This window comes from Mchenga conophoros, linkage group LG15, assembly GCF_057382185.1.
Source record: "Mchenga conophoros isolate Kocher_MC1m ecotype Shallow Benthic linkage group LG15, M_conophoros_male_GT1.1, whole genome shotgun sequence".
NCBI lineage: Eukaryota > Metazoa > Chordata > Actinopteri > Cichliformes > Cichlidae > Mchenga > Mchenga conophoros.
Window position 1 is genome coordinate 21643771 of NC_140540.1, and position 21230 is coordinate 21665000.

A 21230-nucleotide genomic window follows, 5' to 3' on the forward strand; every position below is an offset into this window, starting at 1 on the left:
TCTTTCTCTCTCTCTGGCTCTGTTCCTGTGCTACTGAGTGTAACTACCGCCCCTCCCCCCCCTCTGCCCAGCGTAAAGCACAAGGCTCGCTTGCAGAGTGAAGCGGAAAAAAAGTGCGAGAGAGAGGCTGAGAGAAAGAAAAAAAAAAACACAAAAAAAACCACGTGACGGCTCGCGATAAGGAGCCGGCTCGCGTCGTTCACGTCAAAGAACCGGCTCTAAGAGCCATTTCGTTCGCGAACGACCCATCACTAGACAGGAAGTAAACTAGATAGGCATGTGTCTTTGACAAGTACAACAGAGTTTGCCAGTTATAGATGTGACAAAATAAGAAGGAAAACCAGAACAAAACGTGATGATTGAACACAAATTCTTCAACATTTCTCTGTTTCTGTTGCTTCTTTTTTCAGGTAAGGAAACCTTTATTTACAACTAAAACCTTTTTGCTATTTTACTTAATCTCAACAACAAATTTCAAACACACATTTTCAGATATGAAAATTAATTAGCTTTGAAAACCTCTTCCTACTGTAACACTTTATCAGCATCTAACTTACTGAATAGATTATTGTTAAGATTAACAGATGCATGAAGTAGTTTTGAATAATTCACTGTCTTAATGATAGACGTCTGATATTGATAAGTATGTTCAGTTACAATAGTCACCAAACTCTTGTTTTGTCTCAATTATTAGGTGTAATTTCTACATCAATTTTCTTTTACCTACTTTAGCTTTTATGCTGTGATACTTTCTGTTTGCTTTCTGCATTTATTTTTATATTCCTCCTTTGGAGTCTTTGTGGAGCAAATCAGCTGAACTTGTTTTGAACTGGTTGTTAAGAGTAAGCTGAAAGTCTTTATGAGGACATTATGATTCACTAATTAAAGAAAGCTCTCCGTGTATCTAGATGTATTACAAGGTCTGTGTTTTTTTTATATTTGTGCTTCAGTTTGAAGGTAAGGATACATGTAACACGTAAGAGATTTTTTTTCTTCTTTTGAGTTTTACTTTATTTTGAAATCCAAGAGAGCTGTGCTTTTGTTTGACAACCCAAACCAAGTTTTTTGTTAGTTCTTTTGTAATAAGAATGTAAATCGTCTCCGTTCAGACAACTATTGTTTTTTTTTCTGTTATATTCTCAGGAGATCTAAGTGGAGATCTTTCACTCTCCTTCACTGTCAGAGATGGAGATAAAGTCACTTTGCCTTGTGAAAACATGATCAAAAACCATCACAGCTGTGACACTACCACCTGGCTCTTCACTGATTCAAGAGGAAAAGCAGCAGTAGAGCTGGTTAATCTTGGACAAATCAAAGAAACAGTCAAATCAGACAGACTGAGTGTTACAGCAGAATGTTTACTGGTTATAAAGAAGGTCACAGCTGAGGATGTTGGTCGTTACACCTGCAGACAGTTTAGAGGCAATCCAGGGAAACAGCAAGGTCCAGATGCTGTGGTTTATCTGTCTGATGTCATCAGTGAGTATTTACACCACAATATGTTGAAGTTCAAACTGTGTTGTTAGAGCAACATCATAAAACATTACATTTAGTGAAAAGAAATGTATTCATACTTTTTAATTCTTCTTGCGTTTATCTTCACCAGTGACTGAACAGAAGAGCAGGGATCAGGTGACTTTAAACTGCTCTGTGCAGGTACATGGACATTGTGAACACAAAGTGAAGTGGATCCATTACAGTGAAGGTCTGAATAGAGATTACTCAAACATAAAAACATTACAGTCGTCCTGCTCTGCTACTGTGACTTTTGTAAATTCTTTATACAGTCACATATCTAACTCTGACTTTAAGTGTAACGTAACAACAGAAGATGGCAAAGAGCAGCTTTTTACCTTCAGCCCTCATTCATCAGGTAAGAAAGGAGGAGAGATTTTAATGATTATGATAAAATTTTGAAAGTAACTTCACATTATTTGCTTATTTTAACAACTTAAAGTTTTAACTGACAGACAATTTATACAGACAATTTATTAGTGAAAGGGCCACTGAATCTTCTTTTTTCATTTAGGTGAACAAACAAACAAACATAATCACAAGGTCTAAAATCACCTTAAAAGTTGTAAATGCCAGCATTGAATGTAGATGTATGTATTGATGTGTTTCTTTGGCATCAACAGCAATAAAGCAGAGGTACGAGATGCTTTACAAAATGTACAAAATAGTTTAAATAGCAACATTCAAATAACTTGTGTAACACTTTCTATCCTAACTCTTTCATACAACTTTATCACAAACAAATTACAAAAAAAAAAATGATAACAATAATGAAACTTTATCGCAGGAACCAGCTGCTCATCATCTGTTCCACATCCACGTTTTCCATGACCTTAATAAACTCATTGAAGGAAATGCAGCCATCTCCGTTTGTGTCAGCCTCCTGGATGGTCCTATCAGCAATGCTGCCGAGTTCTTCATCTGAAACGTTGACTCCAACAATCATCCGCAAGACCTGCAGGAGCTCATCTCGGGAGATCTTGCCATCTCTGTCCAGGTCATATAGACGGAAAGCAAAAAGCAGCTTGTTTGTTCTGCTGTTCAGGGGCTCTGTAGCTGAGGGGTTCTTGTTCTTCTCGTTGTCTTGGTCGATTGGTCTGAAGTGAGCCAGGGTCCGCACGAAGCCCCGGAAATTTACCTGGTCCTCTCCCTCAGGAAAGAATCCGTTGGTGATTATATCTCCCAGAGGGTTGATGGCCAACTCGGGGATTCTATGGAAATCATCTCGACTGAGGGTGCCGTTTCCCCCTTTATCCAGGCTGGTGAAACGTCTGTACAGGTGAGTGATCTTCCTGTGGGAAAAGCCAGTTTCCTTCTTAATTTCTTCAATGTCCTCAATTTCCTCTTCTCTGAGTAATCTGCTGAGTAATCTGGACACTCTGGATCCCATGGTGAGATGTTAACGGAACTTTACAATTGAGATGATTCGCTAAGGCGTCTTGCGCAAGCTCTCCAAGTGTCTCTATTAAAGTTAGCAAAAAAGCTAACTAACTGAAGGAAACGGTTTCCAGGGCCTAATCCGTGGATCGACTTCCTTCGAGGCGTGGACGTCTATCAGCAGAGAATGTCCCTTAGTCTGTAACACAGTCAAATATATTCTCAAGTAATATTCAAGCATGCCATTCAGCGTGTTAGTACGAGCTCGGGAGCAGCTTGGGAGAACAAGAAAACAGAGACTGCTTCAGGTTGTCTTCCCAAAGTGACTCAACTTTATTCACAAGTACAACAGTTTATATAGAGGGTAAAATTCATGAGACAGCAGATTATCAGTTTAAACCAGTACAGACCAAGATAAGGGAGCGTCTTCCTGCCCTTGGGTGAAGAAGCATCCTTTGTGTAGTGTATCAGTTCAGCTACAATTGTGATTATCTCAGCGACATATTTTCAAGGCACAAAACAAAGAGTTCTTTCATTAGTGAAAACTGAAACAAACCATTTGGCCTTCAACAGGCGTCTAAAAGATTAAGAAACTAATGTAGCTGAGGGAGTGATCTCTGTGGTATTTCAACCTTGTACCAGCCTGTGATTCTCACACATCAATTCTTGGGTCAAAGAGAAAAATAACTAAAACAAAGGGGCCTTATTGAATGACAGAGTTTTCCTGCATAATGTCACTATAAAACAATATCCAGTAAATGCTACCATGGTACTAAAATACCTAACAGTTCCCCTCTTTTATTATTTTTAAAAATAATAACTCAAATAGAAAGGAAAAATCACAAATGTAATAACATAATATAAAAAGCAAATCATAAAATGTAATAGTTCACAACCTAATGTTCAATATACACATCAGGAACATCATTGGTAACATCTGGCACATCCTCAGGATCAATTTGTGCTAATTGCAAATACATTGAAGTAGCTGTACTAGTAGCTATATGGGTTATCATTGAGAATGTGGCTTGCAGAAATGTGAACAGGGTTGCACTTTACAATACGAAATAGTAAATAAAAATCCTAAGGTTAATGCAGTAGATATGATTAATAACCTAAATATATAAAAAAGACAGTTCTTTAGTCGTCTCCTGGCCTGGTCCCAGGTTCGAGAGACACCGTATAAGCGTCGTGTGATGACAATGGGCATTTCATTTTCTCCATTATCAGGATGAAACGAGTCTATCTTTATCAGGTTAGACATTGTGTGGTACTCTAGGCTTTCTGTTCCTGCTGGATGTTCGAGTACCTTGTTGTTGTTCTTTCAGGCGTTGTGTGTTAATCAGTGATTGTGTGTGTGTAGGTGGATTGGATCCGGGCGTTGGCTCGCCTGAGTCGTCATCTACTTGATCCGACGCCTTAGGTGGTTTGGTGGGGCTGGTCTTAACCCTGCTGGCATGAATCCACTGAGGTTGTCCGTCTGTTAGGATGCTGGTTCTCGTCACTGCAAGTACAGTCTGGGGGCTGGAACACGCGGCCTCCCCGAGTGCCCTTGGTTTTAGCGACTTTACCAACACCGCATCTCCTGGTTTCCACGGATGGGTTGGATCTATGGAAGGGAGAGGCTGAGAGAGACAAACTTTCTGATAGTTATTATTCAGTGTTTCTACCAGGTTATGAACATAGTCAGACAATGCAGTGTCTATGTCCCCTTCCAATAGCGGTGCCCCTCTGGAGGCTGACCATGGTGTTGGAAACGGTCTTCCCATGATTATTTCAAATGGAGATAATTTGGTTGCTGCGGATGGAGTCATTCTAATCTCGCAGAGGATTTGAGGAAGTAGTTTGATCCAGGTCATTCCTGTTTCTATCATTGCTTTAGTCAGGCGATTTTTTATGGTCCTATTCATTCTTTCTACAACTCCTGAACTCTGAGGATGGTATGGTACATGATATTTCCAGTCTATTGCTAGAGTTTTAGCACACTTTTGAATTACTTCTGATGTAAATGAAGGTCCTCTATCACTGTTAATTTGGTGAGGTATTCCAAATCTGGGTATTATTTCATTGCACAACTTTTGACAGACTACTTCTGCAGTTTCTTTTGATGTTGGATAAGCTTCTACCCATTTACTAAATTGGTCCACTATTACCAGTAAGTACTTGATGCTTCCTTGTGCTGGCATGTGTGTAAAATCAATTTGTAATGTATGAAATGGGAAATCTGGTTGTGGTAAATGCTGATGTTTTGCTTTTGGTTTTCCTACATTAGTTCGTGCACATGTTAGACAGGTTGCTAATATGCGTTTTACTGCGTGTGATGTTTTCTCGATTACAAATCTTGATTTTATTGCTCCTATTACCCCTCTTTGTCCGACATGACTCACACCGTGAAAATGGCGGACAAGGATTGGCAGTAGTGAAGATGGGAGGGCAATCAAACCCTCAAGGTTTTTGTATAAGCCGTCTCTGTTATCTAAGGTACAATCATTACTTTCCCAGTAAGTGTAATCTAAGGCAGAGGCTTGCTCTTGTATGAATTTTAGGTCAACATTTGTTTCTAAATAGTCTGGGAGCGTGACAAGTGGCAGCTGTAAAGGCAAAGATAATACTTCCTTTCTGGGTGGTTGCTGTGAGGCAGCAGCTGCTTTCGCGGTTACGTCTGCAAGAGCATTTCCCACTGCTTCGTCTGTGTCAGCCGTGCTGTGCCCCTTCGTTTTAACAACTGCAATTGCCGATGGCAGCTGTATAGCCTGCAAAAGTCTTTGAACAAGGTCAGAATTAGCGATCGATTTTCCATCAGCAGATCTAAATCCTCTTTGTCTCCACAATGTGCCAAAGTCATGCACCACACCGAATGCATAACGGCTATCAGTGTAAATTGTTACCCGCTTATCCACATGTAACTCACAGGCGCGTATTAAAGCCATGAGCTCTGCTTTTTGTGCTGAGTGAAATGGTAATGAGTGAGCCTCTAGTATGATGTCAGGCAATGTCACCACCGAATAGCCACAAAGAAATGAGTTGTCATTTGGTTTTGAACAGGACCCGTCCACATAAACAATGACTGAGTCTGGGATTGGTGTCTGCTCTAAGTCTGGGCGTGGTGCTGTGGATTCCTGTATACGTGTCATACAATCATGATCGTCAGGGTCGTCTGAACCATCCTGTCGGTCAGAGGAACACAGCATACGAATGAGTAAGTGTGCTGGCGAATTGGGTGTGCTGCTTGCTTTTATAGTGAGATTTGCTGTTGAAGTCAGTGTAGCTTCATAACCTGAGCGACGTTGTGCGGTCATGTGTTGTGTAGTTATGTTTGCTAGAATGGTCGTGACCTGGTGATTGGTGTGTAGAATAGTGTCATGTGAGAGTGTGAGCTTCTCGCAGTCCCTTATCATGATAGAGCAAGCTGCTACTGCTCTCAGGCAGGCCGGCATCCCCTGAACTACTGCTGGCAGCACCTTTGAGTAGAAGGCTACTGGACGGTAGCCACAGCCATGCTCTTGGGCCAATACACCTGCACAGGTTGTGCCGTTCTCTGTGACGTACAGGTGGAACGGTAAGTGGTAGTCAGGCAGACCCAAACAAGGGGCGGAGGTCAGCGCTCCCTGTAATGCATTGAAAGAGGCAGTCATTTCTGTGGACCACAGTATTCGAGGAGGCTTGTCTTTTTTGCAGCATTCACGCAGAATGTGGTCATGAAAAGAACAGTCTGGTATCCACTGTCTGCAATAGTTCACCATGCCTAGGAAAGACACCATTTCCTTCTGTGTAGTGGGCTTAGGGACAGAGGTCACAGCTTTGACCCTGTCTGTAGTCATGGAACGTTGTCCGTGAGACAGTGTAAATCCCAAATATTGAACAGAAGTCTGACAGTACTGCATTTTCTTTGCTGATGCTTTGTGGCCAGTCTGTTGGAGGTGCTAGAGTAGCATGTGTGTGGCAGTTTGACATAGTTTTTCACTTTCAGCACAGAGGAGGAGATCATCTACATACTGGATCAGAGTACAGCCCTCTGGAGGAATGAAGCCGTCCAGGGTAGCACGTACCACCATTGAGAAAGCCGCAGGGCTGTCTACCATGCCTTGGGGTAAGCGAGTCCATGTGTACTGCTTATCTCTATGTGTAAAAGCAAATATCGGCTGTGTGTCCTCATGCACAGGTACTGAGAAAAAGGCGGAGCACAAATCCACCACAGTAAAATGTGTGGCTGTTGCTGGAATAGATGTCAGTATGCTGGGGACATCTGGGACAAGAGGAGGTAGAGGCATAATGACTGCATTAATTTGCCTTAAGTCTTGTGTGAAACGCCATACGCCAGGTTTGTTAGGCTTTGGCACAGGATTGACAGGAGTGTTATATGGAGATACTGTGGACTTTATTACTCCAGCTGTCAATAAATCTCCTATGATGATGTCTAAGGCTGCGGCTTTTTCAGTGGAAATGGGATATTGCTTGACATATACTGGCTTGTTGTTTTTCAGCTGAGCATGATAAGGTGTACAGTCAATAAATCCTACATCATTCTCACCTCTTGACCATAATGTCATGTTTTGATATTCAGCTGGCAATGTGACAGCAGAGATAGTACAGTGTATGGGGTAGGTTAGATCTGTGTGTCGACATGGTGCAGTAATGTCATAGCCTATGTCTGAGTTATGTGACAAAACCACTGTTCGGCCTTCACTGGTGTGTGCAGTTATCATGTTGTTGAACAGTGTGAGAGAAACAAATATGTGGCTTCCAGGCATGGGGCTACCTGGTAACGGTGTTTGCACATGTTTTTGACACAGAGTGTGACGTGGGATACCAGTCAGATGGATATTGAGTTCATTCTCCGCTGAGGCGTCCAGCTGACACAGAGGCTGTTCCTTCTCCATGGTGTCGGTGCATAGGGCAGAGAAAACATAGCTGTTATCAGTATCTGCAAACATTTCACCCTTTGTGTTAAATGAAATACACAAGTTCATTTTTGCCATTAAATCTCTGCCTAATAGATTCACAGGCGAGTTTGGAATAATTATGAATGGATGATATGTAATTTCGTCTGGTTTTGGGCCCCAGCGTGTCTTTAGAGAATGAGTTTTGGGGCATTGCACTAGAGTTCCGTTTATTCCCATGGTGTTGATGCACACAGAGGAAACAGGCCCACTATAGAATTTTCCAGACAGTGAACTTTTAGTGGCTCCACTGTCAACTAAAAAGGAATAAATCTTTTCACCTATTTCTATATCTAACATGGGCAAGCTTTCTGTGTTACGGGACAATTGCAAATGCCGCATCGTGTGTAGTGCTTCACACTGTCCCTCATCTTCACCTGGGCCTCCCTATGGTTGGTCCAGTCTTTCGTTATCATATGGATGGGGATTAAAATGTGGATTATAAGGTTGCTCCCTAAGTGCAAAGGGGCCATTATTTTGATGTGATTCCTGTCTGCGTTGCCAGTTACCTTGTCTGTAAGAGCTCTGCTGACGCCTAGTGGCAGGAGCTGGTCCTGTGTTTTGTGGTTGAGACCTATGTGCTGCTGATTTGCATTCCCTCCTCCAGTGTCCTATTTTTCCACAGTAAAAACATACGTCTCCACTCCTATCTCTCCTTCTGAAATCTCCCTGCTGCGCTTGTTGAGGGGGCGGGGCCCCTGCATACATCATTTTTTCACTTTCCTCTGAGCCTTCAACATCAAAATTCAACATAATCTTAACACTTTTAGCCTTCGTGCTGTTGGGGAAAAGATCTGCACCAGCTTTTGTTTTGACAAGTGTGATAAAGTTCTTTATTTTCATGTCATAGAGATTATCAGTGGCAGTCAGCTTCAATAGTTGTGAACATTCTGGATGAATATTGTTTAAGAATGTTGTTATGAAAATCTGATCATTTCCTCCTTCAGGCATGCATGCCTCATTAGTCCAGCAGTGTGTGAAACGTTTCATAAAAACTAGAATGGATTCATCTGGCTTTTGCTTACACATGGTTACTGCATTTAAATCAATTTTATCTCTAGACATTGTGAGCAGAAATGTCTTTAGATTTTGAAAAAAGGCTGTGATTTTGTCATCGTTTATCCACAAAAACGAGGTGGTGTTGGCTGCTTGGTCATTTTTAGGGTCTAGTTCCTCTACTTCTTCAATAAGCTGAGATTCAGTCACACCTGGAATTCGTTGACATAATATATATCTATAATCAGGCCCACCCAAGTGGTGGTATCTGGTACTTCTCTGTAATGCAGAGACAAAGGCTGTAGGATTTTGTAGAGGATCGGGAAGTTCTTTAATGGTTGCTGCTAACTCTGAAATTTTAGGGGGTTGAATGCAACACATGTCCCCTATTATCATGAACGGAAGGGAGGGGCTGACGTCATTAAATTGTGATCCCTGCTTTTCTTTATAACGGGTGTTTTTGTGGGGGCCCTCTTGAGTTTTTTCCTCTTTTTTCTGCTTTAAGTAGTTCCTTATTAAATTTCTGGTGTTAGTTATTGCTTTTGGCACAGTTAAACCATTTGCTACTCTAGTGTGGCGCTGAACATGATTATCTATGACGGAAACTGCTTGCTGCAGTTCAGCTTCCGTACGTTCAGTTAAAGGATCTTTCATGATTTCCTCACACTCTGCCATTAACTGTTTTGTTTGCTTTTTATGTTCCTGTAACTCTCTTTCTCGTTCAGTGTATTCTCGTTCCTGTCTTTGATCTAGGTTAAACCAGTCATCTTCTTCTGATTTAGGTGTCATTTCAGTGCCTTCCTCACTCTTTTGGGATTCTGCTGTTATATCAGGATATACGCGCTGATGACGTGCAGCCGCCGCAGCAGCTATTAATTCTGTCTTTTCATCATAAGGCGGCGGAGCCGTAGGTTGAACGGATGGGCATATAAGGCTAGTTTTTTCTGCAGTGGATTTACTAGAGCCTACACTGGCTTGATTTAAAGCATTTACGTCTGGCTCGGGTCCTTTTTTCCATAGTGGTAGCATGCGATTGGTCACATCACGACATTCTATCATATATTTTTTACAGGACTTTTTAATCAGCCTACTTTCCTTATCACAAATAGTATTTAACATTTCTACTGACCTGTTTTCTGGCGATAATCGTTCGGGATAGGGCTCCGGAAATACATTAGGATGCATTAAACTTACAGTTCTTAAGTTCGAGACGAAATCAGTCACGTAAGCACTTCCGCATGTTCTGGATACGTAATCATGGAAGTCTTCATTGATTCGCGAGCGTGGGTTAAACGTAACCGGAAGTGGGAGTCGTACTGAGCCGCTATTTGTGATTTTATATTTTATTTTTTTTCGGTTTTACAGTTAATTTTGAGTTTTTATCGGACCCGTCTAAGGTCTTTGAATTATTCTGACCCATGGTCAGTGATTTCCAGAGGGGTTTAGACGCTTTGAAGGATTTAAGTTAGTTTTTATTTTTGCTGTGGCACACCTGAGGTTACTTGATTTTTTTGCTAGCAATTTTATCTTTTTAGTGAGCAACTTCTCACTTTTTAACGAGCAACTTCTCGATTTATGACCCCAGGCAACTTCCTGTGTCCTTTCTGCTGGTGAGCAACTTCTTAGTTTATGACAGCAGGCAACTTCCTGTGTCCTTTCTGCTTTTATTTACAAAACAACAGGCAACTTCCTGTGTTTCTATGTGGGCCACTAACGAAGGCTCCTCAGCGTATCCCACTTGTTACTATGTGGGCCACTGAAGAAGGCCTCGTCAGCGTATCCCGTTTCTATGTGGATCACTGAGAAAGGCATAACACAGTCTTATAAAATAAAAGACGAGTGCCTACCTTCGTCAGGATCCCACTTCTGACACCAAAATTGAAGGAAACGGTTTCCAGGGCCTAATCCGTGGATCGACTTCCTTCGAGGCGTGGACGTCTATCAGCAGAGAATGTACCTTCACCTATCAGCAGAGAATGTCCCTTAGTCTGTAACACAGTCAAATATCAAATCAAATCAAATCACTTTTTATTGTCACATCACATGTGCAGGCATACTGGCACAGCACATGCAAGTGAAATTCTTGTGTGCGAGCCCCACAAGCAACAGAGATGTGCAAACACAACAACACAAACGAGCAAAATACAAGAATGGCCAACCTGAAACTAATAAATATATGTACAATATATAATAGTGTATGCATTTCTGGATGTGTATACTAAATATTTTCCTACGTGTGTGTGTGTGTGTGTGTGTGTGTGTGTGTGTGTGTGTGTATACACATTTTTACAAATTAAATAGTAAAAAAATAAAATAAAATAATAATAATAATAATAATAATAATAATAATAATAAAATATATAAAATATACAGAGTTGAATATGTGCAAAACAAGTGGCATTTATATACAGTGTGGAGTGCATAATGTTGAAATATATTCTCAAGTAATATTCAAGCATGCCATTCAGCGTGTTAGTACGAGCTCGGGAGCAGCTTGGGAGAACAAGAAAACAGAGACTGCTTTAGATTGTCTTCCCAAAGTGACTCAACTTTATTCACAAGTACAACAGTTTATATAGAGGGTAAAATTCATGAGACAGCAGATTATCAGTTTAAACCAGTACAGACCAAGATAAGGGAGCGTCTTCCTGCCCTTGGGTGAAGAAGCATCCTTTGTGTAGTTTATTAGTTCAGCTACAATTGTGATTATCTCAGCGACATATTTTCAAGGCACAAAACAAAGAGTTCTTTCATTAGTGAAATCTGAAACAAACCATTTGGCCTTCAACAGGCGTCTAAAAGATTAAGAAACTAATGTAGCTGAGGGAGTGATCTCTGTGGTATTTCAACCTTGTACCAGCCTGTGATTCTCACACATCAATTCTTGGGTCAAAGAGAAAAATAACTAAAACAAAGGGGCCTTATTGAATGACAGAGTTTTCCTGCATAATGTCACTATAAAACAATATCCAGTAAATGCTACCATGGTACTAAAATACCTAACACTAACCGAGCTAAAACGGCTGCTATGTTCGGTTAAAAGTAGTGATGTGTCCTGTGTGTCGAAGCTTCGAATCGCGCGTCGGGTAATCGCGGGGGCGTTTTTCTGAAGCGCGAATCGAGGCTTGCGTTGATTACGTATGCAGTGACGTTCGAGGCCTCGCGGGCAGTCCGTACCACGTGACTGATTCGGGAACTGGTTCACCGGTTCGCGCCAGATTCGAAATAAAATGGGCAGCAAAACACAGCTGATTCCCCCATCACATCGTGTTGTGGAATTGGATTACGTACGTGTTACATATGGAACTCCAAAGTGTTCAAAATTAAATAAATAAATAAGTCATGATGAAATAAATAACTATGTGAATAAATAAGACACAGATATGTAATGTGAGAATGATATTGTGAAATAATTGAACACATTTTGAAAAAAAGGTCATTATTGTGAAATATATTGCATTCTGCTATATAAATTTACTTATTATTGTGAAATATTATTTCATGATCATTATTTTTCACAATAACAGAGATTATTCCTGAGGCATTTTATTTATTCCCAGCCGTTTTTAATCCAAAAAGTCCTTTTTTCAAAGTCAGTCTTTATTTCAAAATCCCGTTTTTCCCAATGGCCTATTTATTTCATAATGTGACTTTTCAGCAGAATGACTTTGTCTGTCAATCAGTGTGAGTGGGCTTGACCTTTGCGCCTATTGGCTGATCGTTTACTATCGACTAGTTTTCCTGGATACCTGCTCCGCGGACGGCTGCTACAGGTAGCAAAAACGTGCTAGGTCAAAAGTCACGGAGGATGGCGGACTGGTGTGAACTTCAGTCAATTCTGCTCATTTTAGCAGATCAGATAGAGAGGGATCATTTACCTGTAGATACTGTTTTGAGTCGTTTAGATGATGTTTCTGAAATGCTTGGGATGATAATTGCTCTTCAAGATGTTAGCATCGATGACAGCATTGTTTAAGAATCGAAAGTTTAAGATCGATTCAGCACCGTGTTCGTTTGGAATACGCCGAGGAAGAACAGTCTTCAAATGTTGGTCGTCCACGTCTTGAAATCCCGGTGCAGCACTCAGGACTTTCGTGCTGTCCGGGATAACCATCGGGGTAATTGCCGATATGTTTTCTGTGTCTCCGAGCACAATTAGGAGGAGAATGACGGAGGAAGGTCTAAGGTAAGTTTATGCTGTAATTTAACACCTGTGTGAGTCTGTACACAGCATTATTTAGATGTTGACCTTAATTATGACGTTTGATATTGAAATATTATCGCTTACTTTTTTATTGTGAATGTCTAAAATAAGCGTGGCAGCTACGGCTAAAGCTATCGGCGCCATCTCGTTGTTGAGACACGTTTAGCCGGCGCAGTGTTAGCTGTTAGAGTGTGTTAACTCGGAGACTGGGGGCAGTGGAGCCTGTAGGAACCTTTTACACAGAGTAGACCCACCAGCTTTCCACAGTCTACTTACTTATCACATCTTGGTAGACAGCAGGGTCATTAGTGCTTTAAATAGTACATAGTTGAATGTTTCATTGCTGTTTGCAGCTAATTGTTCTCTGATAACACATAACAAAGTTGATGTTAAATAGCAAGTTTATTGAAATGGTTTTGTCTATTTCAGCAGCGTTTTAAATATCATACTTTCTCTGGTGTCTTCGGTAAAGCAAAAACAAGAATACATTTACGTCCTTGGTTCTTTCAGGAAAACGTTTTGTTGAGACTTGCTGTTATACTAAAAAAAAAAAATTTTGTGCAGAAAATCTGATAGGTATTCTTCTATTGGGAATGAGGACTTGGATGCAAAAGTGCTGGACATTCAGCGTCATCACCCAAATGCCGGCTGCAGAATGATGATGGGACATCTACGATCCAGAGGCATACACATTCAAAGTAAGCTGATATTGTTTGAATATACAAACACCAGTTTCTGGCCCAGAAAGCATGTGTCAGTGTAGCCATGATGTGATATTATAATGTAGGCATCAAAAATGACTAGGCATGTTCGCATCACTGTTATGCAGTTATGTTCCTGTTTGAACCAGTTTGTACATGATTCTCTCTCCCTAGTAAATCTGTACAGCACCTGGATACTTACCTGAAGCAATGAAGATCTGTCTCATAAGCATTACAGTGTTTACAATACAGTCTTTTTGTAGTTGGTAGTACTAAGACATGATCTGTTTGTTAATCAGGATTTCGACTGATTAACGAGTCAATGAGACGAGTCAATCCAGAAGGGGTCATGATGCGACGGTTATCTATTCAGACTGCAAGGCGTCGTCAGTACAGTGTACCAGCACCAAATCACCTTTGGCATATCGATGGAAATCATAAACTAATTCGGTCAGTACTTGCATCACCTTTTCCCTATTCCATTGAAGTAACAGAATGTATGTATAAAATTGTAAAATGAAGCCTTGAGTTTGTAAATGTCATCTTAAATGCTGTCATATAAGGCCATTTACAGGATTTGCTATAGTCATGTCTGAGGCTTTACATTATGCATGTGATTCCTTGCACTACAGATCTTTCTGTAAAGTGTTTAAGTTTCCCTTCTATTATTTCTTTTACATTCCTGTTATAACATGTTGTCACTTTATATGGAACTGAAATATTGGTCTTGCTTGTATGTAACTGGGGACATGACAATGTTTTTTCTTGTTTTGTTTTTTTTAATTCTGCCTTGTCAGATGGAGATTTGTTGTCCATGGTGGGATAGATGGTTTTTCTAGGTTAATTGTCTACCTTAAAGCTGCCACCAACAACAAAGCTACAACAGTTTTTGATGGTTTCTTGTCAGCAATCAGACAATATGGCATACCATCAAGAGTCCGGTAAGAGGTGTTTAACAAATACAGTATGTCAAAAAACTCTGTATTGGACAGTAGTTATATTCAGATTGTTACTCTCACTGACTCGGATCAAAACTTCTCTACTTTTTTTCCAGGTCAGACAAAGGAGGGGAAAATGTGAAGGTTGCACATTTCATGGTGCAGACAATGGGGGAGAACAGGAACTCTCACATTACAGGCAGAAGTGTTCACAACCAGCGGTAAGGACAAGTAAATTGATTGTCTGTCTTACTTTTTTTTTTTTTTACACATGCAATTGTAATAAAACAAATGGTTTCTGAGCATAATTGACTGGTTTTCACTGTGTCTTATAGCATTGAGCGCCTGTGGAGGGATGTATATGAAAACGTCCTTGACCTTTTCTACACAATCTTCACCCAGCTGGAGATTCAAGGACTGCTCAACCCTGGTGAAGAAATTGACTTGTTTGCACTGCACAGATGCTTTTTGCATCACATTCAACATCATCTTCAGTCATTCCAGGAAGCATGGAATCAGCACGGACTCAGAACAGCAAACAACCATTCACCTCTGCAACTCTGGTTGCTGCACAGAAAGGAGGGACAAGATTTGTCACAGGTACATGACTATTTGATCCGTATTTGTTCTTCTATGTAAAACTCTACTATCTGTAGTTGAGATGAGTTCTACTGTTCGAGTTGGTGTACCAAATATTTCTCCTGTAAGTGAAAATGTCTCTCAAGCCATTCTCTCCTTTTATTCCATCTGTCAGGTATAGATGGCAATACTTTAAACAAAGTTAAATTTGTTATACCTGAAGAGAACCAATCCTGACCTAGAATGGGTGAATGAATAATTATGCCTAAAAAACTCGAATAGGCCCTGACAGACTCAATAAGTCCATCTAGGAACAGCTGCAGGAAACACCTCTTCAGTTTAGATTTAAAACATGTGCATGGTCTTTCAGGTTGATGAGGATTATGGTGTGGACTGGACAGGACCACATAATCACCGCCCATCAAATGAGATCACCATTCCTGAGATTCAGCTCCCACGTGCACTGAGTGAACGAGAGCTTGCTGTGCTACCAAACAGCAACGTTTCACTCAGTCAAGCTTTGGATGCCTACTGTGAAACTGTTCAGTCACTCAAACTTATGTTTGATACCACACCTTAACTCTTCAAAGTAAGCAGGTGCAATATGTTCACACCCCTTTTTTAAGTTTCTACATCTATGGCTTTGTAGCTAATACTGACTCAAAACAGCATAACCAATTTCATTTTCAACAAAACAGTGAGTGGCTATAAAACAGGATTTGTTTTACACAGCTGTCACTTTAATAATAATAAAAATAAGTGACAATAAAATAAGTGATTTGATATTCATTTCTTGGATGTACAGTACATGTCAACTCTGAGCAGATTTAATACAATGCACACGGTACAGTAGTATAAAATCTTAATGCAAATAAATTTTCCAGTAGCGAGAATAAAATAAACATACTGTGTAATTTATAATGTACAGTGAACTGATTTTGTTTTCTAAACTCTTTTTAATATAAACTGACAAAAAGCAATAAATGCTCACCTGTACTGTGTATTTTACACTGTCAAGTGTATTAAAGGAACTAGAACTCACTAGATTGTCCGTTTCTTTGAACACTGAATACAGTAAAGTGATGCAAGAAAGAAAAATGGTCTAATCTTACCATGTGGTTATGGAATCAATCCTAAATCAGACCAAAACCTGAGTCAGTAGAGTTGAGACACACCTGAATGTCCATTAGAAATGACTCATAGGTACAGTAGTGTGCAGGAAGACGTAGTACTTCAAAACAGGTGGAAGACTGCTGTTGACCACTTCCACAGTCATTTCTCTCGGCAAGACTTCCCATCCTGTCCAAAACTTGATGAGGGCTTTTCGTTGTGCACAAGACGCTGCAGTGGAACATTGTTTTGAGCTATAATGACATCCTATATTCATTATTTTGAGTCTTTTATGGAGAAATACCTTAAAAGATGAACAATTACATAAAGAGCACAAGACATTTTTGCCCCACTCAAATTGCTGTTGTAGCTGTCATAGATATTTTTATGGTAACAAAGCTAAAAGTAGTTGCATACAATTATAATGCAACTGATAATGCCACCACTCTGTTTTTTATGTATTGCATGGAGGCAGTATGGAGCAAATAAGAAAACAAAATTATACTATAGTGTACTTTGTTAATGACCCGAGATCACTGGACTGTATGTAATTTACCAAAGTATAATCAGAGAAAACCAATAGCAAAATACCTATCGCAGCAGACTTACCATTTTCAATGAAGGACCGAAGGTAGCCTGCCACTCTGCATTTATCCTCAAGAGAGCATTCCTCTTCCTCCTCATCTTCATCTTCTGTGGCATGTCTGATCTTGCTGTCAGAAGCGGCCATACCATGGTCTCCTTAAGCCCTTTCCTCAGCTGCTTGACTTGACGGCTTGTTTGTGTTATGACCTACAACAGTGAGACCAAACCAAAACTGAAGTGTGAGTCCGTAAAGTAAAACACACTTTAAATGTTAAATACTTAAAGAACATCCACTGTACTGATAAAGCATTTCAAATGGCCTCCAAAGAGATTTTTTTAATGTATATGAAAAATGTACTTATTCACATCCAAAGGTTTGATTTGCTTTTCTATTTAAAATTTACATTTATTGGGGAGAGTAAGTCCGTACTCACAGCGTGGAATAGCAGACGTTCATACAGCCACTTTCTATTGGTTTGTGTGACACCTGGCAGGTCCCAAGCCAGGGCTAGCTCGAGAACATTTCTTCGTTCCAGTTCTGTTAATTCAGCAGTGCCATCAAGCTAGGACAGAGGGGGAAAAAAATTAGTCAGTAGTAGGTACTGATGGCTATTCAATCTTGTCTCTAAATTTAATATTTAGTGAAATAGTAATTCTTTAAAATAATGGTACAAAAATGCAAACCAGCTGAATAGTGCTGCGGATATCAATATCAGGGCAATCCTCAATCTGAACTGTAGCTGTTTCAGGTGAGCCACCAAAAAGGACATGGATGATTGCAGGACTTATACCAGACACACACGGTCCACCATGAATGAATGAATGTCCCATTATTCTTCCTAATAATAAATAATAAAAATAAAACATAATAAATTCACTTAGCCTAACATTGCATGGGGGTAAAGACAAACAGTTTTGTAACTGTATTCAATCTAGTTTTCATCTTTACGGTTACAGTTAGGATAATGTAACACAAGTAATGCTTTTTCCTTTAGTGCTGCACATGTATTATTTTAAATTACTATTCCTCTTATTTCTGTACATAACTTTCTTACCTGCCACCAAAAACATGTCACTCTCAAGCAAGGTCTGAGAAGTGGACGGAGTCAAGTGTTTTGGCTCACCGTCAAACAGTCTTGTAAGATCTGTGTTCCCTGAAAAGAGTACAGCTAGGTTATGGTGAGTATGAGAAATCCAGGCAGTAATTTTAACACAATTAACTCATTTACATAACAAATACATTTTCTTTACATGATGAAATATTCTCTTATTTAATCCACTATACATGTGCCCAGTCTAGTTTCATACATACCAAAATTCAAATGCAAACCAGACTGTACTAGAGAAACTGCCTTTGAGAAGAAGAATCTCTTCACCCCTTCTCCAACAGCAACATCCCCTAAAAGGAAGAAGAAGAAAAGAACTTGTGAAGTTTCGGATTAGTCAGTCACTGGATTTCTAATGTTTTCACAATACAGAAAAAATACCTTCCAGTTTGCAGCTGACAGGGCCCGCCCACTCTACCTTTGGAGCTTTGTAGAGGGAGATAAGTGATCTCTGTTGATCCACAATACTTTCCCGCAAGTCCATTTGCAGGACTACTGCCTTTCTGGTCTCATACTTTGAAAGTAACTCGGACTTGTAGAGCCAGGCTGCTCTGGTTGCATCTTGTTCACATTTCCACTCTGAAAGGTACACATTTGTATGGATCACATGAATCAAAAGAAATAAAATATATGTATTTTTTGCCATTTGTCTGGTATCTTCCTAACTTAATTCCTGTCACTACCTGGTTTTTCCCCTAGAAGTGACTTTTCCTCATCTTGATGAGATGCATCTTCCTGCACTACCACCATATCACTTGATGATTGCTCTGCTCTTGCTGAGGTTATGGTGGATTCCAAGATGATACTATCTGGTTCCTCTACCCCGCAGGACAGATTCCAGGCATCACTGTTGCTACAGGATGGGACCTCTGACCTTGCTGTTGTACTACGAGTCTGCCTAGCCTGACTTTCAGTAACAGACTGAGGTTCAGCACCACTCAATGAACTGTGAGAGGGATTGGCAGAGATTTCAGCATCCATCACCAATATATATAAAGTGGACTTACTTAGTTTCCACACTATATACTAAAATATATAGAAAATCAAAGATGTTCCTTACCTTGTGCATTTAGTGATGTGGTTTTTCATTTTATTTAAAGGAATGTTAATGTCACAATTCAGGCATTTTGTGGGGGGTCCTTGTTGCTGGAGGGTTGTCAGGCTCTACAGAGAATATGGAGATAAAAAATATATTTAATATACATTTGGTGCATACTGTGATAAAAAATATTTTGACAGTTCTGCAATCGCATTTGCCAACATGAGAAGCAGAAACAAATTGTAAACACAAAATGACATATCTCCTTCTAAACCTTTTCTAACAATTGCTTACATACACATTCAGAACCATTATTACTCATATGCAGTCATGTTTCTAACCAGCTGACAGCTAAAGTGATTTGACACATAGTTGAGCTTAGCTAGCCATTTGAACTAGTTTATTAATACATGCAAATAACATATTGTGACCCTAGTCATTACTCACGTCTTCCAAATCAATACTTTTCTGCAGTGGCCTTATATAGATCAAAGCTTGTCCAATTCCACTCAACGGACTGCGGAGATATCGCACTGTATATCCAGTGTCTGGGCTTGGGATTGTGCACAGGTTACGGCTTCGTGTTGTACCCGAGATTCTCAGCAGTTCAAACCCTCCTGTGTCTTTCAGCTGAGGGAAGGTATCCTCAATCATTGCCTTGACCACTTCTGGGTCATCATCCCTTCCTGTAAAACACATTACTTGCTGTACATTACTACAAAAATGGTACATATAAGAGTAAAAATGTAGTTAAACTGAATCTTGAAATATTAACAAATGACATGTAGCATCACCTTGGAATGAAATCCGTTTCTCTCCAAGTCCAGCTGCTGCTAGGTCAAATTTGACTGCTTTAGCTGGCACTGTGTCTGACATATGATCATGTAAACAGAAGAGAGCGCACAGGATAAATACAAGGCTACCCTACCGCCTACTGGTGTTGGCCAGAGGGGCCGATGGCGCGATATGGCAGCCTGGCTTCTGTCAGTCTGCCCCAGGGCAGCTGTGGCTACAACCGTAGCTGCCTCCACCAGTGTGTGAATGTGAGAGTGACTGAATAGTGGCATTGTCATGCGCTTTGGGTGCCTTGGAAAGCGCTATATAAATCCACTCCATTATTATTGTTATTATTAAATTACTTACGTGTTTAATTTGTCAGCAACTTTCTGCCAGCCCTCTCTCCTTGCTTTTGCAGCCTTTGCAGTGTTCCCTTGCGTTTTAAATAAACTCTGAAACTCCTGAAATCCCTCACTCAAGAGTTCTTGCTCTGCTGCCGAAAAATACCGAGCGCTCTCCTTCGACATTTTCGCCGACCTATCAGAGGGTTTCCGATCAATGTTTCTACTATCGATGTGTAGCCCCTTTTACGACACCCAGTGATGGAGAGACCCCCAAGATGGCGCTCTGAGCAGTCACGTATCGCTGAGCTCTGCGAACCTGGCCTTTTTAAAATATATATTACACACAGTGAACAGAGACTTTATTTACGCCTACGCAATAGTCATCCTTTACTTCTCATTTTGGTATCTATTTGTGAACCAAAATGAGCAAACCGAGAAAGACCGATTCTAAGAAGTTGCATGCTAACAGCGGCTCCGTTAGCAAGCTTGCTAATGTTAGCCAAGCTGCTCAGTCTTCTCTCGCCACTGAGATGCCCGCCGACACTAAAAATACTCTCATCGACTCCATGCGCGACTATTTGGAGGCAGTTTCCGAACCGCTTCAGTATTCACGGATGGAAGAAGAGTTTCCCCCTCTCCCTATCACTCCATGCGCCTCTCCCGCTGGTAAGCTAAGAAAAATTGCGGATACGGAGACATCTACGGTTCTCTCCCAGCTCTCATCACTTACCATGTTGATTAACTCGAGGTCGGATACTCTTGAAAAAATGGTGAGTGACAACTCCATAGCCATCTCCGAGATGAAAAAAGCTGTCCAAGAGAACACTGAACATATCACAGCTGTTAAGGAGTCATTTGATGCTGTCTGTGCTGAGTTAAATGATATGAAGAGCAGAGTTGTCAGTGTTGAGGCACAGCTCGAAAAATATAAAGCAATCGCTGAAGCACAGGAAAAGCGCATCTCTCACCTGGGGCCCGTTCTTCGTACCTCGCTAAGTAGGTTAGCCGGATTAGATTGT

The 21230-nt window shown here is 40.5% G+C and overlaps 3 protein-coding genes and 1 pseudogene across 3 annotated transcripts; 2 read left to right on the forward strand and 2 right to left on the reverse strand.

Moving 5' to 3' along the window:
- Positions 1 to 173: 173 nt before the first annotated feature.
- Positions 174 to 2017, forward strand: LOC146558273 (uncharacterized). Its single transcript, XM_085246556.1, has 3 exons — positions 174 to 410; positions 1144 to 1479; positions 1607 to 2017. The coding sequence occupies exons 1-3, from the start codon at positions 356 to 358 to the stop codon at positions 1915 to 1917; spliced, it is 702 nt and encodes a 233-aa protein (XP_085102682.1). The 5' UTR covers positions 174 to 355; the 3' UTR covers positions 1918 to 2017.
- Positions 1510 to 6823, reverse strand: LOC146558274 (calcineurin B homologous protein 1 pseudogene; annotated as a pseudogene).
- A 541-nt stretch (positions 6824 to 7364) lies between these two features.
- On the reverse strand, positions 7365 to 21226 carry LOC146558275 (uncharacterized). Its single transcript, XM_085246541.1, has 11 exons — positions 20942 to 21226; positions 19885 to 19959; positions 19538 to 19776; positions 19112 to 19215; positions 18735 to 18997; positions 18433 to 18630; positions 18258 to 18344; positions 18001 to 18099; positions 17655 to 17784; positions 9958 to 10047; positions 7365 to 7763 (listed from the first exon to the last, which is right to left on the reverse strand). Exons 1-11 carry the CDS (start codon positions 21042 to 21044, stop codon positions 7706 to 7708), a joined length of 1446 nt encoding a protein of 481 aa, XP_085102667.1. The 5' UTR covers positions 21045 to 21226; the 3' UTR covers positions 7365 to 7705.
- LOC146558276 (uncharacterized) lies at positions 12327 to 16277 on the forward strand. Its single transcript, XM_085247126.1, has 7 exons — positions 12327 to 13014; positions 13597 to 13730; positions 14033 to 14183; positions 14531 to 14674; positions 14788 to 14892; positions 15007 to 15271; positions 15621 to 16277. The coding sequence occupies exons 1-7, from the start codon at positions 12959 to 12961 to the stop codon at positions 15828 to 15830; spliced, it is 1065 nt and encodes a 354-aa protein (XP_085103252.1). The 5' UTR covers positions 12327 to 12958; the 3' UTR covers positions 15831 to 16277.
- Positions 21227 to 21230: the final 4 nt, after the last annotated feature.

Coding starts and splice junctions, on each gene's coding strand:
- LOC146558273 (XM_085246556.1), top strand. CDS start 356: ATGATTGAACACAAATTCTTCAACATTTCTCTGTTTCTGTTGCTTCTT. Junction 411..1,143: donor TCTGTTGCTTCTTTTTTCAG/GTAAGGAAACCT, acceptor TTATATTCTCAG/GAGATCTAAGTGGAGATCTT. Junction 1,480..1,606: donor TTATCTGTCTGATGTCATCA/GTGAGTATTTAC, acceptor TATCTTCACCAG/TGACTGAACAGAAGAGCAGG.
- LOC146558276 (XM_085247126.1), top strand. CDS start 12,959: ATGTTTTCTGTGTCTCCGAGCACAATTAGGAGGAGAATGACGGAGGAA. Junction 13,015..13,596: donor ATGACGGAGGAAGGTCTAAG/GTAAGTTTATGC, acceptor AATTTTGTGCAG/AAAATCTGATAGGTATTCTT. Junction 14,893..15,006: donor AGAAGTGTTCACAACCAGCG/GTAAGGACAAGT, acceptor TGTGTCTTATAG/CATTGAGCGCCTGTGGAGGG.
- LOC146558275 (XM_085246541.1), bottom strand. CDS start 21,044: ATGTTCAGTGTTCTCTTGGACAGCTTTTTTCATCTCGGAGATGGCTAT. Junction 19,777..19,884: donor GAAACGGATTTCATTCCAAG/GTGATGCTACAT, acceptor TGTGTTTTACAG/GAAGGGATGATGACCCAGAA. Junction 18,100..18,257: donor TGGTTTGCATTTGAATTTTG/GTATGTATGAAA, acceptor TACTCTTTTCAG/GGAACACAGATCTTACAAGA.